Source organism: Cricetulus griseus, chromosome 7 (genome assembly GCF_003668045.3).
Source record: "Cricetulus griseus strain 17A/GY chromosome 7, alternate assembly CriGri-PICRH-1.0, whole genome shotgun sequence".
NCBI lineage: Eukaryota > Metazoa > Chordata > Mammalia > Rodentia > Cricetidae > Cricetulus > Cricetulus griseus.
In genome coordinates this window covers 101998287-102021798 of record NC_048600.1, presented here as the reverse complement: position 1 = coordinate 102021798, position 23512 = coordinate 101998287, and the positions used below count along the sequence as shown (strand labels likewise).

At 48.9% G+C, this 23512-nt stretch overlaps 1 protein-coding gene across 3 annotated transcripts in view; it reads left to right on the top strand.

The window, feature by feature from the left end:
- The window catches only part of Akap1 (A-kinase anchoring protein 1), a 34021-nt gene extending 17190 nt beyond the window's left edge, over nucleotides 1-16831 (top strand). For 2 of the 3 annotated variants that reach the window (XM_027426287.2, XM_027426288.2), the window contains exons 2-13: nucleotides 1564-3140; nucleotides 3279-3310; nucleotides 3587-3599; nucleotides 5827-5960; nucleotides 7828-7954; nucleotides 8698-8825; nucleotides 10594-10771; nucleotides 12570-12720; nucleotides 13255-13322; nucleotides 14897-14970; nucleotides 15278-15340; nucleotides 15859-16831. In XM_027426287.2, the coding sequence (XP_027282088.1) occupies nucleotides 1595-3140; nucleotides 3279-3310; nucleotides 3587-3599; nucleotides 5827-5960; nucleotides 7828-7954; nucleotides 8698-8825; nucleotides 10594-10771; nucleotides 12570-12720; nucleotides 13255-13322; nucleotides 14897-14970; nucleotides 15278-15340; nucleotides 15859-15933 (2589 nt within the window). In that variant the 5' untranslated portion in view covers nucleotides 1564-1594 and the 3' untranslated portion in view covers nucleotides 15934-16831. The remainder of the gene's footprint in view (nucleotides 1-1563; nucleotides 3141-3278; nucleotides 3311-3586; nucleotides 3600-5826; nucleotides 5961-7827; nucleotides 7955-8697; nucleotides 8826-10593; nucleotides 10772-12569; nucleotides 12721-13254; nucleotides 13323-14896; nucleotides 14971-15277; nucleotides 15341-15858) is intronic. The other variant, XM_027426290.2, reaches the window with a different exon arrangement.
- Nucleotides 16832-23512: the final 6681 nt, after the last annotated feature.

Genomic DNA, 23512 nt, shown 5'->3' with positions numbered 1-23512 from the left:
CCTATACACAGGTATATTTTTTTATGTTGTTGTTTGTTTGTAGGTGAATCACAGGGTATGCTTATTGTCTTTCCCAGGCTATTACTAACATAAGAAGATACTATGAGTTTCCCCTTTTTCTTGGCTCACACTTGCATCTTTCTTCATGGATCAACTGGCAAGTAATATGGAAGCTAGGTTCCCATTCCTTAGCTGCTACCCAGGTAGCAATAGGTTCCAAACGAGTATGGATGGGTAGGTTGAGGGTGAAAAGATACAGGATGGAACTATTTGTGTCTGAAGCCACAAGGTAGTATCATGGAAGTTGTTTCCACCTAGAGGTGTGGTTTACAAGTCACCCGAGCCCTGGCCACTGCTCAGCCCTGCTCTGCACTTGGCAGTCCCCTTGCTTTGCCTTTGGAGGTCCATCTTTACAGCTGGAAGGGCTTTCTGGAGTGACCTCTTCTCCTGCACTCCCATCAACTTCTTCATTTGGGGTAGATAGGTCTCCTAGTCTCAAGCATTCCTCGTAATTTGTAGTGTGCTTCAAGCTTTCCAGGGGATCTTGTTAAAGAACAAATGTGAATCAGGGCTGCACTTCCAGCAGGTTCTGGGGTGTGAGTAGCAACTTTGGTCTATAGACCACACTTGAAGAAACAACAGTCCTAGAACAGTGTTCTCAAACCACTGCTGAGCCAGTCAGGGAGTGCTGGGGCATTACAATGTCTCTCTCTGCAGCTAGACACAACCCATGTACTGGTATAATGTATCCCTGTACTTCCAGTTAGTTTTGTTTTGGCTTTTGTTTGTTTGTTTGTTTGTTTTTGTTTTTTGGGTTTTTGTTTGTTTGTTTGTTTGCTTTGGTTTTTCGAGATAGGATTTCTCTGTGTAGCTTTGGAACCTATCCTGGTACTCACTCTGGAGACCAGGCTGGCCTCGAACTCACAGAGATCCGCCTGCCTCTGTCTCCCGAGTGCTGGGATTAAAGACATGTGCCACCAACGCCTGGCTTAGTTTTGTTTTTGAAACAGAATCTCACTATGTAGCCATGGCTAGTCTGGACTCACTATGTAGGCCTTGAATCTACAGAGATCTGTTGTGGAGGTTCTTTCCCGGCTGATCCTGCCACCCTTCTCAGCCCTAAATAAACACACAGACACTATACTAATTATGAAACTGTTGGCCAGTGGCTAGGACTTCTTATTGGCTAGCTCTGTCTTCATTTTTAATCCATAACTACTAATCTATGTATTTCCATATGGTCTTGGTTTACCGGAGAATGTCTGGACCTGCTACTCCTTTGGCGGCATACATGGCAAATGTTTCTGGCAGGCTCTCTCCGCCTATCTTTCCCAGAATTCTCAACTCCTAGTTCCGCCTATCTTCCTGCCTTATTGGCCAACAGTGTTTTTTATTCATCAACCAATAAGAGAAACATATATACAGAAGGACATCCCCCATCAGAGATTTGACTGCCACTGCTTCTCAAGTGTTGGGATTAAAGGGGTGCACCACTGTGCCCAGCTTCCTGTACTGCTTAATTGGCTTCTTTAACACCTCTTTTCCTCTCTTCACTTTCCCTAGGCACAGATAGCTTCTTCACCTCGCTTCCAAGATGGCAATCCAGTTCCGTTCACTCTTCCCCTTGGCGTTGCCTGGAATGCTAGCGCTCCTTGGCTGGTGGTGGTTTTTCTCTCGTAAAAAAGATCAGCTCAGCAGCAATGATAAGCAGGTAGAGACACTGAAGGTTGGCCCTGTCATCAAGGACCAACTCCCCAGTGACGAGGCCTGTCCTAGAGTCCTATCTATGCCCCCCAGTGTTGCACAGCCTCCAGAAACGGAACAGCTCTCAGTAGGCAAGTCTTCTACAGCCTTGCCAAGGATACGTCAGGTTCGCCGAAGGTCAGAGTCCTCAGGCAACCTCCCCAGCAATGTCGACACAAGGTCGCAGCCATGTAGAGATAACAACTCAAAGGTGGAACTCTCCCTGATGGGGGACGAAGTCAAATCTATTCCTCTTGGATGTCCCCTTCTCCCAAAGGAAGTGCCCTTCCCCTATGAAGCTGTGGAAGGGTATAAGCAAGAGTCTGCATTGGGCAAAATACCTGGAAGGGGCTGGCTTGACCAGTGTGCAGCCTCTGGAGAGAAAGCAAGAGAGACAGGCGGTGCAGAGGGGACTGGAGATGCTGTGTTGGGGGAAAATATACCTGAGGAAGGCCTGTTGTCCCAGGAGTATATCTCAGAAGTGGAGAAAAGTGGGGTTCCAAACCTGGCCCCCTGGGGAGGTGGGGGAGAAAAGATGAGCAGTGGTCCCCCACAGGTGGCTGAGCTTGCAAAGAAGGAAGAATTTGTTGTTGGGAAGTTGCCGAGTAGCTTTGTGGAGCCAGTTCGCTCAGAGATGGTTAAGGATGAAGATGCATTGGTACCCCAGGTCAGAGGTGGCATTACTCAGGACAGAGACCTGGCTAGAGAACAGATCAAAGAAGATACCTTGCCTGAAAAGGATCAGATTGAGCAGGCTGCTTTCCAGATTATCTCCCGGGTGATCTTGGAAGTGACTGAAGAGATGGGCGCGGGCAAGACTGTGGTACAAGTGTATCCCACCTCGGTCGCTCAGCCTCAGGGGCTGGAGGAGAGCAGTGTCCCAGCCAGCCAGGAAACTGGCCTGGGACGAGACATCCCAGATCCTGTTTCCACTACAACAGGTGCCACTGCCAGCCCACCAGCAGAAGCCCTGCCACCAAAGACCTATGTGAGCTGTTTTAGCAGTCCTCTGTCAAGTCCCACTAAGGATCAGAAGCCAAAGACCTCTGCACACCACATCTCCCTGGCCCCTTGCCCACTACCAGTTACCCGCCTGAGACAGTCCCTGGATGCGGCAAGTTCCCCGGGAGGAGATGACACTTTTGTCACCTGTATGTCTTACAATAAGCAGAGTGTCCTTTCAGTGACCTCCTCGGGGCAGCGCTCACATTCTTTGACTACTTCGGGGCTTGAAGATTCTTGCACAAAGACCATCTCAAGCCCCGGAGACAAAGCTGTCACCCCACCACTGCCAGACAGTACTGAGCCCTTCAGCAACGGGGTGCTGAAGGAGGAGCTCTCAGACGTGGGGACTGAGGATGGATGGACCATGGATGCGGAAGCAGATCACTCAGGAGGTAGGAGGGTCTTGGTGCTTTCTTGGTGAATCTGGGAGGGCTCCCATTACTTGCTAGGCAAAAGCTACTGGCCACCCTTCCCTTCTGCCACTTTGTGCAACAAAATGATGCTGCCCCGTCTCTAACTCTGTTATCCAGCCGCCTGCACAATTGGGCACCTCAGAGAGCTGGTGAGTACCCGAGAAGTCAGGTGACCATGAGACCCCAAGGCTATGAGAGTTGTCCATGGGTTCGCTAGCCAGGGAAACTCTCCAGACCTTTAGAAGGGACCAGGGCTGTTGGGTTCACCAGTTACCCTTAGTGTCTCTTCTCTTTTGGACACCCACTCTTTGGTGGGCCTTTGAGGATGAGGTACCTCCCAAGCGCCAGGGATGGGTGAGCATCTCTTAATGGTTGACTTCCTTTACTCATGTGCTTGTTCCATGTCTCCACCTGCTGTCCTCCAGAAGCCCTCGCAGGGTAAGTTCCCCCAGGACAGCCGCAGCTTTGAGCACTGGTGGGTGGCTCGAGCTGTCTTGGGTTGTTGCTGTGACCTCCTCCTCTACAGAGCCTCAGCTGTCCTTTTTCTGTGCAGTTGCAGTTCCACCCCGGGAAAGAGGGCACTTTGGTAACGAAGGGTGCACTGGGTTTTTCGAGTGCTGACCCCAGCGTAGACAGTTCAGACCGCTAACGTACAGGTCAGCAGCTCCTGACCCTGCTTTGCAGCTCCCCAGGGGTACTCTATGATAATCTCCCAGTGACTTCCAAGCTTGTTTGTTCTAGAACCTTCCCAACCATTCAGTTTCATCCAGGAAGCTTGGGCATTTTTCTTGGGTGTTTTACTACTTTCATTAGAGTCTGGGGGGGCACCACACATTGGATTTTTGTCACCCTAAGATGCTGTTGATTGAGACCATGATGATTTTACATACCTTCTAAAAGAAAGCAAATTCTGCCCATTGTAACTGTGGGAGGCCAGATACTGTGTAAGCTACATCCCAAGCTGGAGCGCTAAAATGTTAAGATAAAATATTCACATCTTACAATGGGCAAAAAGGAAGGTTTTTAAAACCATCTCAAGAATAAAGGAGTTTCTATTTGCCTGATGCCCATGACTGTAATGAATGAACCCAGCTCTGGACAGATTGTGGTAGCTATGCAGATGCCTTGAGGCTTCTAGCATAGCAAGAGACCATAATCAATGGGTGGGGAGGATCAGGGTGGCCCATCGGTCATAGCCCAAGGACAGGGACTGGTGAGTGCTCAGTGGGTGCCAAGCGAACGGCACTGGTGTTCTCAGTGCCTTAACCCTACTTTGTGAGCTTCCCCTGGGGCTGAGGCTCATGGGGGATGGGAACAGGACTGCCTGGCCCAGGGAACTGGAAGCTGGTCAATGATTGCAGCCAGCTGAAGGTCTGGTATGGTTCTGAGTTACTCCTGGGAGCCATTGAAATGCAGGTATTGGCCATTCCAGTTCTCTTGGACAGAGGCCAGAGGCTGTGTGGCAGTAAAACCCCAACCAGCCTGTTTTGCTTCTAAAGTTTGGCCAAGCAGCTTTCTTGGGTGTGTGAGTGAGTGGGTGGGTGGGGTCCTTGCCTTAGGTCTAGTGAGGGAGGTCACTCTGGAGGTGGCTTTTTTCCGCCTAGGGGTGGAGAGTTCCAGTAGGCCTTAGTCTTTTATATCCAGATGGTACATGGATTTCTTGGGAAAGTGTTATGTCCTGAGTTTGGGGAAACCAGGTAGAAAATAGCCTAATTAGTTGTCTCTTAGGAGTGGTCTGTTTCAGGCTAGTAAGTTGGTATTTCCACCAGAGCGAGTCTCTTAACTTGCCCTGGATGTCCCTAGTGATTATTTGGTCTTTTCCTTTTCTCCCTTTTCTTTTTTTGCAATGGTCTTTTTTTGTCATGTCCCGGGGGAAAGTTGAACAGCCTAAGCTGGTGCCAGAGTCCCATTCCCCATTGTCCTCTTGGTTTGTCTCACTTAACAAGGGCTGTTTGAGCCACCCCATATTCAGACCTTCACAAGCCAAGCCCAGTGGGGAGGGGAGGAAGCCCACCACCTGGCCCTCATCAGGACTGAGAATGGGACCCTCAGTAGGCTTTTGCTGTGACTGACCTCCTAACCCATAAACACACCACACACACACACACACACACACACACACACACACACACACACACACACAGAGCCTGGGGCCTCAGAGACTAGAGATCCTTGGTTTGAGAGGCTAGGACATTTGTAAAGGGAGCAAGATGGTTGTGACAAGAGGGTCAAGGCCTGCTCCTGGGACCATGTACACCTGTGCTGCTCCTGGGACCATGTAGACCTGTGGGTCATCTTGTTAACTCCCCTCTCTGCTATACCCTATGCCTCTCCCTTGGCATAGAGTGTGTCTCTTCCAAGCTTATTATGTGTGTCTGTCCCAGCAGCTGTGGCTAGGCACGGCTGCCAAATAAGCAAGCAGGACTGTTAAGTGACAGGCTAAAATTAGGTGTATGGGTACCCTAGGCCTCCTTTCATTGGGTTTTCCTGAGCCTTCTAGTCATCTGTGAGCTGAGTGGTATCTGCCAAGCTTTCAGAGGGGTGTGTGTGCAGGGCCTCCCAGTATTGTGAGTTTGGGAAGCTGTGATAGTTAGGGCAGAGCTGGAGTCTGTGTGTATATGTGTGTGTGTGTGTGTGTGTATATATGCCCCTTCCTCCCCTGCAGGTTCTGACAGGAACAGCATGGATTCAGTGGATAGCTGCTGCGGGCTTCCAAAGCCTGACAGCCTCCAGAATGTCCAGGCAAGCTCCAACCCCAAGAAGGTTGACCTCATCGTCTGGGAGATAGAGGTGCCAAAGGTAAGAGTGGTGACATTCCTGTAGGCTGGATTCTGTGGGAGGTCAAAGTTCCCTTAATGCCAGGCTTAAAGTGAATTAGATGGGTCAGGCTGGTAAGCTGTAGGCAGACCATCTGATACTCACACGCTTTGTTAGCCCCAGGCTCCTCTGTGTGTTTTGTAGCTCAGATCCTCTTAGAAATGCTAGCACATGTCAGCCTAAGGACCAGTCGTCACACCCCTTCCCAGCTCCTCACTATAAAGTATACTAGACAACTTAGCAAAGCTTAAACTGCAGGAGAGAATGGGAAGCCTAGAAACAGAGAAGCAAAGTCGGGGCAGCTCCAGCCCCTCCTGGGAGCAGCTGTGAGCACGCTCACTCCCTCTCACCTCCCACCCTGCGATTGTTAAAGCCAAGACTGTGATGTTTTAATTAATACTTCTGAATATTTAACCATTTAATTTTCCCATGCTAGTCTTTACAAACATTGTGTTAACTGCATTATTCATTGTATGAATGTCTGTTGCTTCACCAGTCCCCAGTGCAGGAGTAGTTTCTAGCCCCTTGCTGTTAGAACTTAACAGCCTATTAGTGTTTGTCGCTGGGGCTCAGATGTAATTGGCAGACTGCTTACTCCCAGGGCACTTGGCTCCGTGCTGAGCTGCAGACCTGGCTCAGTCTGAACTTTGGGTCAAGACTCCTATGTTGACCCCAGGCTCCTGGCTCCCATGCTAGTTTTCTTCCCCAGTGACCTTGTTAGCAATCCTGCCCTCAGTGGTTATAGAGGACATGGTGAGGCAGGCTCTGGGTGAGTAGGGACCGTGTCCCTTGCCACCCTCCAGAGCTGGGGTCGTTTAGAATTGTTGTAGAGCATGTCTTACATCGTGCTTAAGTCTGGTGTCTTCTGTTTGCCTTGAACTCTGGTGCACTAGACCCTTGTGTGTGCTGTCCCATGGCTGTGGGGTGGGAGCTTGAGTGTTCTCAGGTTTTCACTGTCTAACCTGTTTCTTTGTGGCCACTAGTGGACTTAGAGGGGCAGGGGTGTGAGGAACTAGAGTTGACCCTTCTAGCAGTGAAACTCTGTGTGTGTGTGTGTGTGTGTGTGTGTGTGTGTGTGTGTGTGTGTGTGTGTGTGTAGAGGGGTGCTTGTTCTTTAATGTTCTGAGTCTTGGCCACGTGATTGGGATGAGATGCTGCATCTTGGGACAGACTGCCCCTTCAGCTGCTTGGCAGCTGTGTGTGGTAGACCCCAGAGCATGTCCTGGCTTATTTTTCTTTATACGTAAAATGATCAAGTCTGTTATGTTGAGATTTTCTCTTGTCTAGTCTCAGTCCCACTGGATTGGTTTCTCTCCACCCAACTGGGTCCCCGAAGCCACTATGAAATAACCTCTCAGAGACTTAATATCTATTTATAATTGTTTGGCCATTGGCTTAGGTTTCTTACTGGATAGCTCTTTCTAATTATTAACCCATAACTATTAATTTGTGTATCTTCTCGTAGTCTTATCTTACCCGAGAATGCCTGGGCACTCTACTTTCCTAGTAGTTACATGGCTCTGTCCTATGTCTGTCTTTTCCCTGTCTCTGTTCAGAATTCCTGCCTAGCTAAATCCTGCCTGTCCATTGGCCAAAACAGCTTTATTCATCAACCAATAAAAGCAACACATATTTGCAACATACAGAAAGACCTCCCACATCACTGTTCTGTGGGTTCTGTGACTGAACCAGAGTGCTTAGAACAGTTCTAAAAAATAAATGCTGACACCAGCAGTGTAAGCTTGACATTACACAGAACAAGCCTAGGTCTTTGGGCAGCGAGGAGTTGGTTTCCTGTTTCCCTGATCTTTCTCTCTCTCTCTCTCTCTCTCTCTCACCCCCCCCCCAGCACTTAGTCGGTCGGCTGATTGGCAAGCAGGGCCGGTACGTGAGTTTTCTGAAGCAGACATCTGGTGCCAAGATCTACATCTCTACCCTGCCTTACACCCAGAACGTCCAGATCTGCCACATAGAAGGTCAGTGGTGTGTCACTGCTCTGCTTAGCTCCCTTGCCTGAAATCAAAGCAGTGGCATCTGGATTGCGATTGTCCATTTGTTTCTTTTGTTTGTTTGGGTTTTTTTGTTTGTATTTTTTGTTTTTTTTCGAGACAGGGTTTCTTTGTGTAGCTTTGGAGCCTATCCTGGCGTTCACTCTGGAGACCAGGCTGGCCTTGAACTCAGAGATCCGCCTGCCTCTGCTTCCAGAGTGCTGGGATTAAAGGCGTGCGCCACCAACGCCCAGAGCCATTGTCCATTTGTAATTAACCCTGTGAACAGAAACTGTAGGTTTCTAGGTAGAGGGCACACTGAGTGTCCTCTCTTCAGCTCCTCTAGTTCAGTGTTTGCTTGCAGGAGACTGTCTCTCTGCACCATCTGTCTGTCTGGCCAGGATAAGGATGGGTGCTCAATGGACAGGGCCAGGGTCCTGGGGCACAGTGTCTGTCACCCGCATTTCCCTCACAGAGCACAGGAACCTTCTGGCCAAAGCCATTTGTGCCTTTCCCATCTGCCAGCTTCTTTTTGTGTTCAAAGCATGGGTCAGATTGGCAAAGTGTTAGAGGGGAGTAGATTTAAACAGTTTCATTCCTAAAGCAAAGCCAAATGTTGGCACCTTAGAAACCCTTGCACATTAGAATTCTAGGGAGTGGCATGTGGGTGGGTTTGTGTTTGCTGTCACTTGTCTCTTACAGTGGCTTCGTATCTTGTCCCCTGCCCTTAGGTTCTCAGCACCATGTAGATAAAGCTCTGAACTTGATTGGAAAGAAGTTTAAGGAACTGAACCTCACCAATATCTATGCGCCACCACTGCCTTCGCTGGCACTGCCTTCCCTACCGATGACATCTTGGGTGAGCAATCTCGCCAGGATCCTACTTGTCCCTTCCCCTAAACTTATCCCAGTTGAGACACTGTTAATGCATGGGCCAAACAGGCCCATGGGTGTGTATGTGCTTAGTTCTGGCCTCCACTCAGCATTGTTGCTGGCCTGTATGTTCTAGGATAGATACTGGCAAGAAGCCAGGGCTTCTTGACCCCACACGGTGAGGGCTATATTTTCCTGCCATTTGGTCATTCTGCCTTTTTTCTAGGCATTTGCCTAAAGAGAGTTGAGGCAGGAGACTGGGGTGTGGGCACCTAAAACGAGGGTGCTGTACCTAGAGTCACTGCCCAGCACCAGAGGCCTTGGGTAGGATCTGCCAAGAAGGATTTTGGGGAGACTTAGTTAGATGGGTCATTGCGTTCTTTCTAGTCAGCTGGGCTGAATAGTGGGCCCGGTGAAGGATCCCCCCTTTTTCATCTCCCCAGGAACTGCCTACATTGTAGTTGGTAAATGCAGAGTCCCCAGCCTGGAAGCCCTAGAATTTAGCAGAAGAGAAGCTAATATCTCCAGAGCAATGAGCAGACATGCCTTAGGCCCTCGGTTGGTCTCTTGTTGTTGGGAGTAGATGTGCAGAGTTCTGTTGCCACAAACTATTTACTGCCTTTCACAGCTGGGCTGAGCAAGTTGCTTCAGGAAAATTGCTCCTTTGGGTTTTGTTTAGGATGGTAGGTGTTTGAGCTTCTTCCCCCACCAGAGACCCTTGTGCAGTGGGGGTTGGGCTGGGGTGGTGTTCCTTTCTGTCACTGTGGGCATTCGGGAGTGGGCTGGGCCCCACTCCGTGCTTTACTCCTGAATTAGAGGTTTTCCCAGGAGCCTTGGCTATAGCCTCTCATGTTAAATAATGGAGTAGCTAGTGTCAGTGGTTTACCCCCCTTGTGTTCCGATTACTCAGTGGGGTGGGACTGGGGAGACTTTGAAGTCAGCAGGACTGGAGGGACCCACAGAAGACTAGAAAGTTCTTGGGGACACCAGGCTTGAAGTGCAATTCAAACCCTCCTGTATGCACAATCCTGCTTTGCTACCTATAGGGGGAGAGGTGCCAGAGCACAAACCTTTTAGAGAGCCCCATGGCCTCTGCTAGGACCTTTCACAGGGGCCTTAGCAGCTGAGTGCACCTGCAGACTCCCACCCAAAGCGAGGAGATTGGGGGACATCTGTGGGATGGAGGGGAGTATCTCTAGGTGCCTAGTAGAAGGAAGGCACAGAGGAATGACTAGGCCACAAGCTCTGCAGACCTTAGCAGTGGGTCTGGACTGAGGCTGTTGCTTGTTCTTCAGAGGCAGAGAATGCTTTCAGATCTGGAGTCTGCTGCATGTCCAAAGGGGGCTGAGGCTGTCCACCCAGTGTTCTCAGGGATGTTGTTCCAAGCAAGCTGCTCACTCCCTGTTTGCCTTCCTTGAGTCTTACAGACTTGTCAAGTCTGTTGTCAAGAAGTGGCAGGGCAGGAGGGCGGGCAGGCATGCTCCAGGGGATGGACCCCTGCCCAACCTGTGTGAGGATCCAGATACAGTTAGTTTGGACTAGGGAGGGGGGATTCTCCGTCTGATCCCAAGGTGAGGCTGCCTCTAATGGCAGGTCTCTGTATTGCAACACAACAGCCAACAGACCTTCTGTCTGGGTGCCACGTTGTTATTGATGGCAGTGTCAGTCCATAGGCTCACCCTGGGGCCTCTGGGCATATATATCCCAAACGTGAGAAGAACTGATACAATGTTGGCTGCCTCTTCCTCCTCTAGCTAATGCTGCCTGATGGTGTCACTGTGGAAGTCATCGTGGTCAACCAGGTCAATGCTGGGCACCTGTTTGTACAGCAGCACACACACCCTACCTTCCATGCTCTGCGCAGCTTGGACCAGCAGATGTACCTCTGTTACTCTCAGCCTGGAATCCCCACCTTGCCCACCCCCGTGGAAAGTAAGTGTTGCCTAGAGAATCGGAGAGTTCTGGGCTCTGGTCAGGCCAAGACATGTAGACCAGGTGGGTTGCACATTCTACACTTGGTCTGGACTAGGAAAAGACTGTTTGGAACTTCTTGTGACATCTCTGAGTTCTTACATTGTCATGGAGTTGTACTGGGTTGAGTTTTCTGGCTAGCTAGCTAGCAATCCACTGACTGACCAAAGCAGTAGGATTGGAGTGGCATTTTTCTGGTGGACTCAGATCATAGCCCTAACACTTTGTCTTCTTTTTATTTTTTTAAAAATTACATTATTCATTTTATATGTGAGTATTTTGTCTGAATGTATGTCTATGTACCATATGTGTGTTTGGTGCCCATGGAGATCAGAAGAGGGCTTCAGGTTCCCTGGAACTGTAGTTATGGATGGTTGTGAGCCACCATGTGGGTACTGGGAATCAAACCCAGGTCCTCTGCAAGAGCAGCCAGTGATCCTAACCACTGAACCATCTCTCCAGCCTGGGCTTTGTGTCTTCTGAGTGGGGTGATACCAGGTAGTACCCAGGCTGGCCACCAGGAAGTAGAGTGATAATGCAGTCTATGCCACCTAGAGCACTTTGTATATATGTTTGTCACCAGTGCAGTGGGCTGTTGTTGCCACATGACAGGTGAGGAAACCGTCTCTGAAACGAAGGGACTCGATCAGACAACACTTGAGCAGAGGCTGGGAGGGGACTAAATGTCAGAACCTTCCTCTGTCCTTTCATGGGCTTTGAGGCATGAAGAGAATTTGAAGTTATCTGTAGCAGTTTTGTGTGTCCCCCTTTTGGAAGAATGAAGTTTTAATTTTCATCAGATCCTCCAGTGCTGTACTGAGAACTAAAGATCAAGCTGGAGTGTAAGGGTGGCTGCACCGGGGTTTCGCTGCCTGCATCAGGACCAAGTGTGGTCTGCTACTGGAGGTTCTTAGAGGTGCTCCTGTGACCTTTATCCTGTGGCTTCCCAGCTTGATGACTGCCTGGGAGCACTGTACTTCCTGCAGCTGAGGCTAGATGGTGTGAGGTATAGATAGACCTGATGTTCTTCTGGCCAGGCTTTCCATCTGAGTTACTATGGACTGGAGTAGACCATAGATACTGGGCCACTGAGCTCTGCTGCGCTTGACAGTTGTTGATTCTCTTGGGGACTTTTCCTTAGGCACAGGGTCTGGGGCAGTAACTCCATAAAATGCTTTCCATAGGATGAGTTTGATTCCACCCCATTCAAAAAAATTGTGTGTGTGTGTGTGTGTGTGTGTGTGTGTGTGTGTGCGCGCGTGTGTGCGCGTGCGCACATCTGGTCCCAGCACTTGGGAGGCAGAGATAGGCAAAATCCTGGCCATCCATCATTTAAAAAAAACAAACAAAAAGGCACACTGTCTGAAGAATGACAGCTAGGGTAACCTTGCCCTCTGTACGCATGCACAGACACACAAAAGGCAGGCCCTCACCCTGTTTGCTGAGTTTTATGTTTTGCTTGGCTTATTCTGGTTCATGTGCTAGTTTCAGGCTGCAGTAAATTTTAGAGTCAGATCTAGACTGAAGGCCCTCCAGAGTTTGGGAGTATGCTAAGCTGGATTTTTCGTGTTCTGGGTTTTCCCTTGTTTGTCTTGGGCTCTGGGAGAGGTTTTGTGGAGGATTTGTATTGTCCTTGCCCTCTACCCATGGAAATGCATGCCTCTGACCATGTGGGAAGTTGGGGAGCAATGACCAGGGTAGCCCTCACAGCCCTTCCTAGGCCAGACGTGTTCCACACACTTGTCCTCCCGCCCTGCAGTAACGGTTATCTGCGCTGCCCCTGGTGCGGACGGGGCCTGGTGGCGAGCCCAAGTAGTGGCCTCCTATGAGGAGACCAATGAGGTGGAGATTCGCTACGTGGACTATGGTGGATATAAGAGGGTGAAAGTCGACGTGCTCCGGCAAATTAGGTGAGTGGGATTCCTTGGCCAGTCACAAGTCACCCCTGCATGGCATGGGATGCATGGCTCAGTTCTACCCAGCTTCAGGTGGGCCTGGAGTCATCCCTCCTGCTGCCAACTGTGTCTTAACAGAGTCAGGTGTAGAGAGACACAATGACCTGCCTCAGCTACACAGACTGGAAGACTGGTCTGTTGGAGAAGCCCCAAGTGTCAGGCCTCAAAGGAAGTCCCTCTAAGTCAGGCTTGCAGCAGTTGCCCGCTTGCATTCAGGTGTGCACGCCATCCTGGATTAGGTTGCTGTGTTCAGTAGAAGGTGAATACTGGTGGTCTGTGTTAAACTCATCCCTTTTTTTTTTTTTTTTTTTTTTTTGGTTTTTGGTTTTTCAAGACAGGGTTTCTCTGTGTAGCTTTGGAGCCTATCCTGGCACTTGTTCTGGAGTCCAGGCTGGCCTCGAACTCATAGAGATCTGCCTGCCTCTGCCTCCCGAGTGCTGGGATTAAAGGCGTGCACCACCAACGCCTGGCCCTTTCTTGCCTTTCTAGGTCTGACTTTGTGACCCTACCATTCCAAGGAGCAGAAGTCCTTCTGGACAGTGTGGTTCCACTGTCAGGTAACAGGCGGGCCTCCGACTTCGGGCTGGGCACTGGTGGTCACTGGGCTTTCTTGGTGCCCTCCTTCTTTCTCATCTGAAGCCTGTGTAAACATGGTTGGTGCCATTGTTAGCTTCTGGTTGAGTAGATCTTGGATTTCTAGCAAGTCCCCAGGCCATGCTAATACTGCTGTGGCCCCTCATCCGGGGTCTGCTGCCTTCTACTTTACCCAGGTGCTAGCCTGAGAGGTCCAGTGAGGTACTTCAGAACGTGGTCCAGATAGCCAGGCTGGAAGTCAGCTGGCTGCTCGGCACCATCACCACTCCTTAGGGGATGGTGGGGGGACTGTGTTGACCTGTGTGTCTGAGACCAAAAGCATTTCTCCTTAGCCTGACTGACCTCTGGCATGAGGGGATGGTGCTTGTCTTTCAGGGTAGCTGTGAGAGTGTACTGTTGTGGAGTGGTCAGATCACCGGTTCTTCTGGCTGTATGTAAAAGTCTCTAATGTGTCCCCCTCTCTCCCATGCAGGCCCCTTCAGGTCCTGTTTTTCGTAGAGCAGTTTAAAGTGCTCTAGATAGACTACCAGGCATGGTGCTGCACACTTGTAATCCTAGTACTCAGGAGGCCAAAGTAGGAGGACTGCCATGAGTTTGAGGCCAACCTGAGCTACACACACAAGACCCTGTCTTAAAGGAAAACAGAGACATTACAGCAGAAGTCCTATCAGAATGCCGGCAGGCTCTGTTTCGTTTCCCTTTTTTTTTTTTTTTTTTTTTTTTTTTTTTTTATTTATTATGTATACAACATTCTGCTTCCATGTATATCTGCACACCAGAAGAGGGCTCCAGATTTCATAAGGGATGGTTGTGAGCCACCATGTGGTTGCTGGGAATTGAACTCAGGACCTCTGGAAGAACAGTGGGTGCTCATAACCTCTGAGCCATCTCTCCAGCCTGTTTCCCTTCTTTCTTGCCAGCCTTTCTCTCCCATCTGTCCATCTAAGCAATCTGGCCAGGCCCCCTGAAATCGGCCCTCCTTTATCACAAGACTCTTCCACCACACTTTATAAGCTGTTGCCTTCCACCCTGCCATGTCCTGTCTTGGGCATGTTCTTGTACGTCACGTTTGTAAGGCAGCCCAGCAGAAGGCACCTCAGGGTCTATTAAAGGGCAGCTGCCTTTTACTGGGCCAACTGCTTGGATTGGAATGCTGCCTGTGCCATGGTGTGAGCCACTTAGCCTGTGGGTTTAGCCTTTGCCTGTGAAGTGGACATGCTCTCCCATCTTCTGGGGGCATTGCTGGTTTGGTGGAGGTGCACACACTTGTGCAGTATAGCTGGCCTCCAGATAAGTGGGGAAAGAGGCCTGCTTGCATCGGAGGCAGCCTTTCTGTCTGCTTACGCCTTGGGGGGCCCGTGTAGCTGGGGCTTCTTCATTCACCCACTTGAGTCACAGAGACCCAGGCCCTGCTGGCAAGGTGGCTCTCAGAGATGCAGTCCTGAAGTGTGCAGCATCTGGGACAGCCTGCAGGTGACAAGACTGTTTTGCCCCCGTGGGTATCTGAACACTGCTTTCCCTTTTCCTTCTTTTCAAGATGACGACCACTTTTCACCTGAGGCAGATGCAGCCATGAGTGAGATGACAGGCAACACCGCACTGCTGGCCCAGGTATGTGGTTGGGGCAGGAGGCTGGCAGGGCAGCCAGGGACTGTTAGGAGAGGCTCCTACCTAGTGCAACTAAGTGTCCAGGCTTCTTGAGATCTGACATTTAAATTCCTTCTGTCCTATGGTCAGAAGTCCTGGAGTGACTGGCAGGCTTGAAGAAGTGTATAAGCCAGGCCTGGTGTGCTATCCTATAACCCCAGCCAGCATTCATACGCTGAGGCAAGGGGATTTTGAGTTTGAGGTCTCCCTGGGTTCCATGGTAGTTTTGAAAGCATGCCTAAGATGTTTTCTCTGCCCCCTGTACCTCTAGGTGACAAGCTACAGTGAGACTGGCCTTCCTCTAATTCAGCTATGGAGTGTGGTTGGAGATGAAGTGAGTTTGCCCCTTTCCACCCAAGTTGCTGTCAGCAGTAGTGGGCTGACTGGGAACTTGTTCTGGCATTATTAAATGTCACGATTGTGGACCAGTGCCACTCAGGGAACACTGGGTTCCACAATTAGGAGTAGTGATGTTAGTGGCATGTAGCAGGTGGAAGCTAGAAGTGCTGTTGAACGTGTAACTTCTGGGACAGCCTCTTCCAACACAGAATACCTTAGTGCCAAGATGGGGAGACCTGCTCTAGACCGTCCAGGACCTCTGTCCATTGCTCCTATCCTTAGTGTCAAGGCTTTGGTTTCAAGATTTTAGAAGCCTGTGGCACCAACATGTAAAAAAAAAAAAAAAAAAAAAAAAAAAAAACAAAACCAAAAAACAAACCTGTTGTAGTTATGCCCCATGTCTGCACCTGTGCCCTGGCTGATGACTGGGGACTTGGGTAGGAGAGCCCACACTGTCTTGACACCTAGTCCCAAGGTGCCACATAGAACTCTCAAGAAAATCCTGTTTTCCAGGTGGTGTTGATAAACCGGTCGCTGGTGGAGCGAGGCCTTGCACAATGGGTGGACAGCTACTATGCCAACCTTTGACCTCAGCCCCCCGAACTACTTAAGTCTTTTTTTTTTTTTTTTTTTTTTTTGCACTGTTGAGATTGGGCTTGGCACTCAGGACAGAGATTTAACATCAGAATAGCAAACATTGTTCTCTCGAGTCTTCTTTCCCTCATTCTGTAGCCCTTTTGGAAACATCCTCCCTGAGGAGTTGTGTGTTCTTTCAAAGCCTTAGGATGGCGTTTCACCAGCCAGCTGGCTTAGCCCTGCTGGAGGCTGTTTGAAGGAAGGACTCATAACCAGGTTGTCCTGTTCCCATTCCATCCACTCCCCTCTCCCCACCCAACCCCCACACACTGCAGCAGGCGGGCCAGGGCGGGTGTGGGGCTGGCTGGCTGAGTGGGTCTGTTTCTGAGTTGATTCAGGGAGTGTGTCATGGACTGGCCGGCTGGTATCAACCCCTGTATAGCTCACATGGATGGATTGACGGTGTTTAGCCAGCTTTTATACACTTCCTCCAGGTCTGTAGGAGCTCAGATTTTTTAAAACATAGATGTAAATATGGAGCAATCATCACACCTGATCCCCGTGAGTGGGGAGAGGGGAAGCTTTTATTATCTTGCCAAGCCTGGTTGTAATTTGTAATCATTTTCTATTTGTGCAAACTCTGTAAATACATGTTTAAAAGTGTAATATTTTGTACAAGACACACTGGAGAACAAAGGGAACTCAAAACTCTTCCATATTCTTCACCGGAAATAGAAGTCCATCCCACAGAGTGGGATTGCTGCCCCTGCTGTTCCAGCCGGGGTCTCCTGTGGCTTCCTGTGCACAGACAGGGAGCTGAATGGGGAGATTGCCATTGGGGGGATTTTTTTTTTCTGTACACATTTATTTAAAAAAAAAAAAAAAAAAGAACTCATTGAATTACCTTGCAGTGGTGTGTTTGACTCTTTTATAGACTGTCTTTAGCATTGTGCAATTTAAGAATAACTTAAGTATCTTGGACTTACATAAATCTTGAATTGTATAAACTATAACCTTGAGTCCATTTTTCTTCAGTGGTGGCAAAGATTTGGGCCTGGGGACTGAGGAGGGTGGTTGTGAATGATGTGGTCTATAGAGGTTCCAGCTGTGGCTCTCCAAGGACCATGATAAAGAAGACTCCATGATCTTGGAGGACATTTTGGCCAGCTCTTCCCCTTCATCTTACCCCGCCAGGTGTAGGCTAAGCTTCCTTTGGCTTCTGCATCCAGAGAGCACAAGGCCTGGTGTAGGCAGAAGACACAGGCCTCTGTAGGCAGAAGACACAGGCCTCTGTAGTTCCGTTGACACCAGAGTGCTTCCCCTGGGATGAACAAGGCACCTTAGGCCAAAGTGAAGGGTCTGGAGGATTGTTCCATAGGACATGGTTGGGAACTGGGGAGGAAGCCAATCATGAAGGGCTTGTACTCTTGAGTCACTGCAGAAGAGCAGGTTTCTGGAGTTTTCCAGACAAGCTTATCTGAGACTCCCATTGCTAGTGGGGTTACATCAAAGCACATCTGAGCCTGAACCAGAAGCAAATGGGAGAAGAGGTCTTGACTGCTGGGGATGGAGGGCTGGGCTGCGATGCTATGGTTTCTTCCCGTTGGATACAGGTGTTTGGAAGGGACTGGTTATATATATTGCAGAGCCTGGGTTCTGGGGTCACTGCTATATGGAGTACAGCCTTAGTTAACACTGGGATCAGCAGCCAGCTCCTGAGAATGGAAGTCACTTGTAGCCATCAAAGACTTAAGGTAAAACAAGATTAGGCACCACAGGTATAGAGTCCTTGCCACAGTGAGCCAAAGGGTAAGTACTTTTAATGTGTGATGATCTAGAAGGAACAATCAACCCCCATCGACAATGTCATGGATAGACAAGAGAATCTGAGTCTCTTTCTAGTCTGGTAATGTCCAGTAGAAATACAACCTGACTCATCAATGTAACAAAAGTTTCCAAGAATCAAAAAAAAAAAAAAAAATTGTGTGTGTGTTTGTTTTTCAAGACAGGGTTTCTGTGTGTAGCTCTAGCTGTCCTGGAACTTGCTCCGTAGACCAGGATGGTCTCAAACACTGAGATCCGCCTGCCTCTGCGTTGTGATTAAAAGCGTGCATCACCACCACATGCCTTTAATAATACTAAAAAAAATAACTTTATGAAATGTATTTTTTATTAGTTCAAATTAGGAACAAGCTTGCTTCAAATGTCAATCCCTTCTCCCTCTCCCTCCCCTTCCCCCCAACCTTTCCCTTCAATCCCCCACCCCATCCCCCCTCCACTCCCCAGGCAGGGTAGGGCCCTTGATGGGGGCTCCCCAAAGTCCACCACATCATCCTGGGACGGGCCTGGGCCCTCCCCCATGTGTCCAGGCCAAGAGAGCATTCCTTCACGTGGGATGGGCTCTCAAAGCCCTTCTTACACCAGGGAAAAATACTGATCCACTACCAGGGACCCCCCTAGAGTGCGGAGGTCTCCTCATTGACATCCACGTTTAGGGGTCTGGATCAGTCCCGTGCTGGCCTCCCAGACAGCAGTCTGGGGTCCATGTGCTCCCCCTTGTTCAGGCCAGCTGTTTCTTTGGGTTTCACCAGCCTGGTCCTGACATGAAATGTATTTTGATTCAACTGTTTGCTGTCTTCACTGCACACCTGTGTCTTTCCTTTCCTTTGGACAATGTCTGATTGTTTTTGTTGTTAGGACCCAAGAACCTTAAATGTGAGAACATGCATGTCTTCTTGACCTTGCCTTGGCCAGGCAGCATTGTTTGGCTGGACATCTAGATGTCCCTTGCCAAGAATTCTGTCCACTCAGCAAAAATGTGACCTTGAGCCCTGTTGGACCTAAATGTGGACATAGGGCTCCTGGCCAGTTATGAGGCAGAGGTGGTATGTGCCACAGGCTGCAAGAACAGTTCATGTGTTCCTTTCCCTTCTGCCCAGTGTCAGCCATGTTTAGCTAGCCCTTGATGGGGTAGTCACAGAATTGTCACAAGCCACAAGGATGGGGTTTGTATGTCATGTGAGCTGCTGTAGCTCAGCCTGCTTGGTGGTGTTGGTCTAAGCACCTGTCTTAGCCAGTATTCTTTTTTTTTCTTTTTTCCTTTTTTTTTTTTTTTTTTTTTTTTTTAATTCAAGTTAGGGAACAAGCTTGTTTCACATGTAAGTCCTTTCTCCCTCTCCCTCCCCTCACCCCCATCCCTCCTCCGACCACAACTCTTATAAAGGAGAACATTTAAATTGGGGGCTGGCCTGCAGTTTCAGAGGTTTAGTCTGTTGCCATCATGGCAGGAAGTATGGCAGCATTCAGCGTTGTGCTGGAGAATTAGCTGAGAGTTCTACATCCAGATCGGTGGGCAGCAGGAAGAGACAGCCACAGGGATCCACTTGGGCATCTGAAACTCCAAAGCCTACTCCCAGTGATGTATCTACTCCAAAAGGCCACACCTAATCCCTGTCAAGTAGTGCCACTCCTAGCGACCAAGCATTCAAACCTATGAGCTTATGGGGCCATTCCTATTCAAACCACACAACCCTCCAACCTTTTCTCTGAAGACAGAACTATGGACACAGGGCCATTTATGCACCATATTTTGCTTGACTTGGGCAAAGTTCCCTGCTCTCTGTTCCAATAACTTACTCTGGAGGCGATGGGTTGGAAGATCTACTTTTGGATCCCCAGACCCCACATAAAGCCCGATGCTGTAGTGTACATCTGTAATCCTTTCATGCCCATGATGGGAGGAGGAGACTACAATCCCCAGAAGCTAGCCTGGCATAACTGCAAACCTACCTGTCTCAGGGTGGAATATGAAGTTGTCCTCTGACCACCATGCATGTGCTGTGACATTAGTGTACTTCTGGATGTGTGCTTGTGCGCGCGCGCACACACACACACACACACACACACACACACACACACACACACACGGTTTTTCAATAGGGTTTCTCTGTGTAACAGCTCCAGCTGTCCCAGAACTCCCTTTATAAATCAGGCTGGCCTTGTACTCATGGAGATCCCCCTGCCTCTGCCTCCCAGGTGTTGGAATCAAAGGCAACGTGCACCACCTTTGCCCAACTTTTAGCTATGTATTTTAAATGGAAGTGAAGGTTGACAAACTTGCCAGGTTTAATTTGGGGCTAATGTGTTCTATAAACAAGGGCCAACTGGAGATTCCTTTTAATGTATTTTTACAAAGAGAGTGCTCAAAGTGAGATCAGCCCAGCTGATGTCTGGTGGAGACAGATGGCATTGGAGAAGCCCTGGTGCCCTGGGCAAGGAAGGCTGATCCCTCCTACCTGAACTGGGATGGAGTTCTTGTCTCTCTCTGGTCGCCCTGGCAGGATGACAGGAAAGGCAATCTGACCGCTCCCATGGGTTTCTCCACCAAATGCCTGTGTGTGTATACCAAGCCTACTAGGGGCTACGAAGCTGAGACAAACCCAGAGCCTTCAGGAAGCAGCTCTGAGGAAGTGGGCCAGTGATTCTAACAGATGGTTAGCCTAACTTCACTTCTGAGTGGGATCCTGGTAACCTCTGGTGAATTAGGGACCAGGCTCAGAATCAGCTGAGCCTGGCCTTGAACATGTGTCTTCTGGGATCCAAGCTCTGCTCTCCACGGGGTGCCAAAATTCCCAAGGAACTGGGTCTACATATACAAGCCACTGTATCTGGTCCCTCCGTTTTAATGATTCTGTTCCCTTGCTCATCATCAAAGTCCGAGTACTTCCCCAGGGCTGTGGTAATCCATATTAGACTTACTCTGAAATCTGCTAAGTGCTTGAGGCCCATTCTCAGATATAGAGATTTAACTAGACTGAGATGAAGCTACACACTGAGATAATTCAACATTATTATCCTTGGGGAGGATGGAGAGACCATTCAGCAGTTAAGAATGTTTGCTGCTCTTCCAGAGACCTAGAGTCAGGTTCCTAGCACCTACACAGGGTAACCAAACCACAGGAGGTCTGATGCCCTCTTCTGGCCTCTGTGGGTATGCACATACATGTGCATATGCATGCAGACACAATAAATAACGTATTTTTTTGCAGATTTTTTTATTTGAATTAGAAACAAGATTGTTTTACACGACAATCCCAGTTCCCTTCTCCCTCCCGTCCTCCCCTGCCACTCCCCCCCCAACTAAAACCCTACCTATCACATATCCTTTCTGCTTCCCTTGGATGGTGAGGCCTTCCATAGGGTGTCATCAGAGTCTATCATAATCCTTTGGGATAGAGCCTAGGCCCACCCCCGTGTGTCTTGGCTCAGGGAGTATTCCGCTATGTGGAATGGGCTCCCAAAGTCCACACCTGTGTTAGGGATAAATACTAAACTACTACAGGAGGTCCCATAGATTTCCGAGGTTTCCTCACTGAAACCCATGTTCCTGGGGTCTGGATCAGTCCCATGCTGGTATCCCAGATATCAGTCTGGGGACCAAGAGCCCCCCAATGTTCAGCTCTGCTGTTTCTGTGGGTTTCACCAGCCCGGTCTGGACCCCTTTGCTCTTCACTCGTCCTTCTCTGCATCTGGATTCCAGTTCAGTTCAGTGATTAGTTGTGGGTGTCTGCTTCTACTTCCACCAGCTGCTGAATGAGGGCTATCGGGTGTCATATAAGTCAGTCATCAATCTCATTATCAGGGGAGAGCATTTAAGGTAGCCTCTCCTCTGTTGCTTTAGATTGTTAGCTGGTGTCATCTTTGTAGATCTCCAGACATTTCCCTAGTGCCTGATTTCTCTGTAAACCTAAAATGTCTCCCTCTATTATGATATCTCCATTCTTGTTATCTTCTATTCTTCCTCTGACTCAACCTTAAATTACGTATTTTAAAAGATTATTATTTGCAGGGCTGGGTAGATGGCTCAGTAATGTGATTGCTTGTACATGCCTGAGGATCTCATCCTTGATCCACACCAAAAAGCCAGGGTGGGAGTTAAAGAGATGGCTCAGAGGTCCTGGGTCCAGTTCTCAGTGCCCACATCAGGCTTGTAATCACCTGTAACTCCAGTTCCAGAGCATCTGATGTCTCTGGCCTCTGAGGGCACTGCGCTCACATGCAAGCCCACTCCTACCCATTATTACCTTTAGAATATAACAAATGCCTGTTGGTCTGGAGCGTAGAGGACCTTGCCTTCTCACTTATGCACATATCCCAGTGACCTTCAAAAGGATGTTTCTTTGGGTCCCAAAGTTCCTTTGTGCCCTGCCCAGTACTCTGTCCAATCAACCCAATTTAGTTCCCTTTGGTTTGTGTCCACTCAACACAATGTGTGGAATGCTGCATGGTTGTTATCTTTGCTTGTATAGATCCCTCTCCGAACATGCTACAGTTTGTTGACCCACCCTTTGGCTCATGTTCATTCAAGCTGGCTTTAGGCTATTATGCATAAAAGCTGCCATGATGTTTACTGCTCTTAGTGAATGTGGTAGCCGTCGGCAGTGTGGCAAATGCAAAATAGATTGTATCAGATAAAGCATGATTGCAAAATATTGTCTTGGACATAGTGGGTAAAATATGCATGATTTATTTATTTATTTATTTAGTTAGTTAGTTAGTTAGTTGGTTTGCAATAGAAGATCTCAAGTAGCCTAAGCTGGCCTTGAGTCTCCTATGTTAGCCAACGGTGATCTTGAACTTCTGATCTTTTCACATTGTCTCAGGGTTTTCATTGCTGTGAAGAGACACCATGACCACAGCAATTCTTATAAAGGAAACAATTAATTGGGGCAGCTCACTTACAGTTTCAGAAGTTTGGTCCATTGCCATCATGATGGAGAGTATGGCAGTGTGCAAGACATAGTGCTTATGGCAGTAAGACATAGTGCTGAACTGCGAGTGCTACATCTTGAAGGCAACAGGAAGTTGACTGTCACACAGAGGGAAGCTTGAGCATAGGAGACCTCAAAGTCTGCTCCCACAGTGACACACCTCCTCTAACAAGGCCACACCTCCTAATAGTGCCAATCCCTTTGGGGACCATTTTCTTTCAAACCACCACACACATTCACAAATGCTAAAGCACAGGTATACACCACCTGTCAGGGACCAAAAATTATTGATTATAAAGTTTCTCGGGTCCAAACCTCTGCTCCATTTTCCAGGAGCCTGAATTTCCCATTGTCTTTCAGATGCTGGCTAAATTGCAGCCAAATGGCTTGGCCTCAGTGGAGAATGTCTCCTACTTTGCATAACTACAGACCTAAGTCCTAGGTGTGCCTGCACCTGTCCTGAGGATTTTGCTGTGTGCCTGGAGACTGTTTAGGTGACTCTTGAATTAAAAGAATTACTTGATATCAGCTATATACATGATAGTAGATGCCTTCTGTGGTCACACCTACTGTTGGAAAGCTATTTAGGAGGATGCTAGAATAAACTGGAGACTCCAGTTTCCGGCCTGGACTAAGAGCCCTCCTGAAATGACAAGATGCCTGTGTCTGTTCTTTATCACTGTTGGGTAGCTAAGAGTTTCCTGGTTCAGCATCCCCTGACTCAGGGATGAACACGGGGCCATCTGGCTGGCTCCCATCTCAGCCCTAGAGACATCAGTCCAGAATAGATAGCTTCTGTAGTGTGGTACTGATACAAGCCG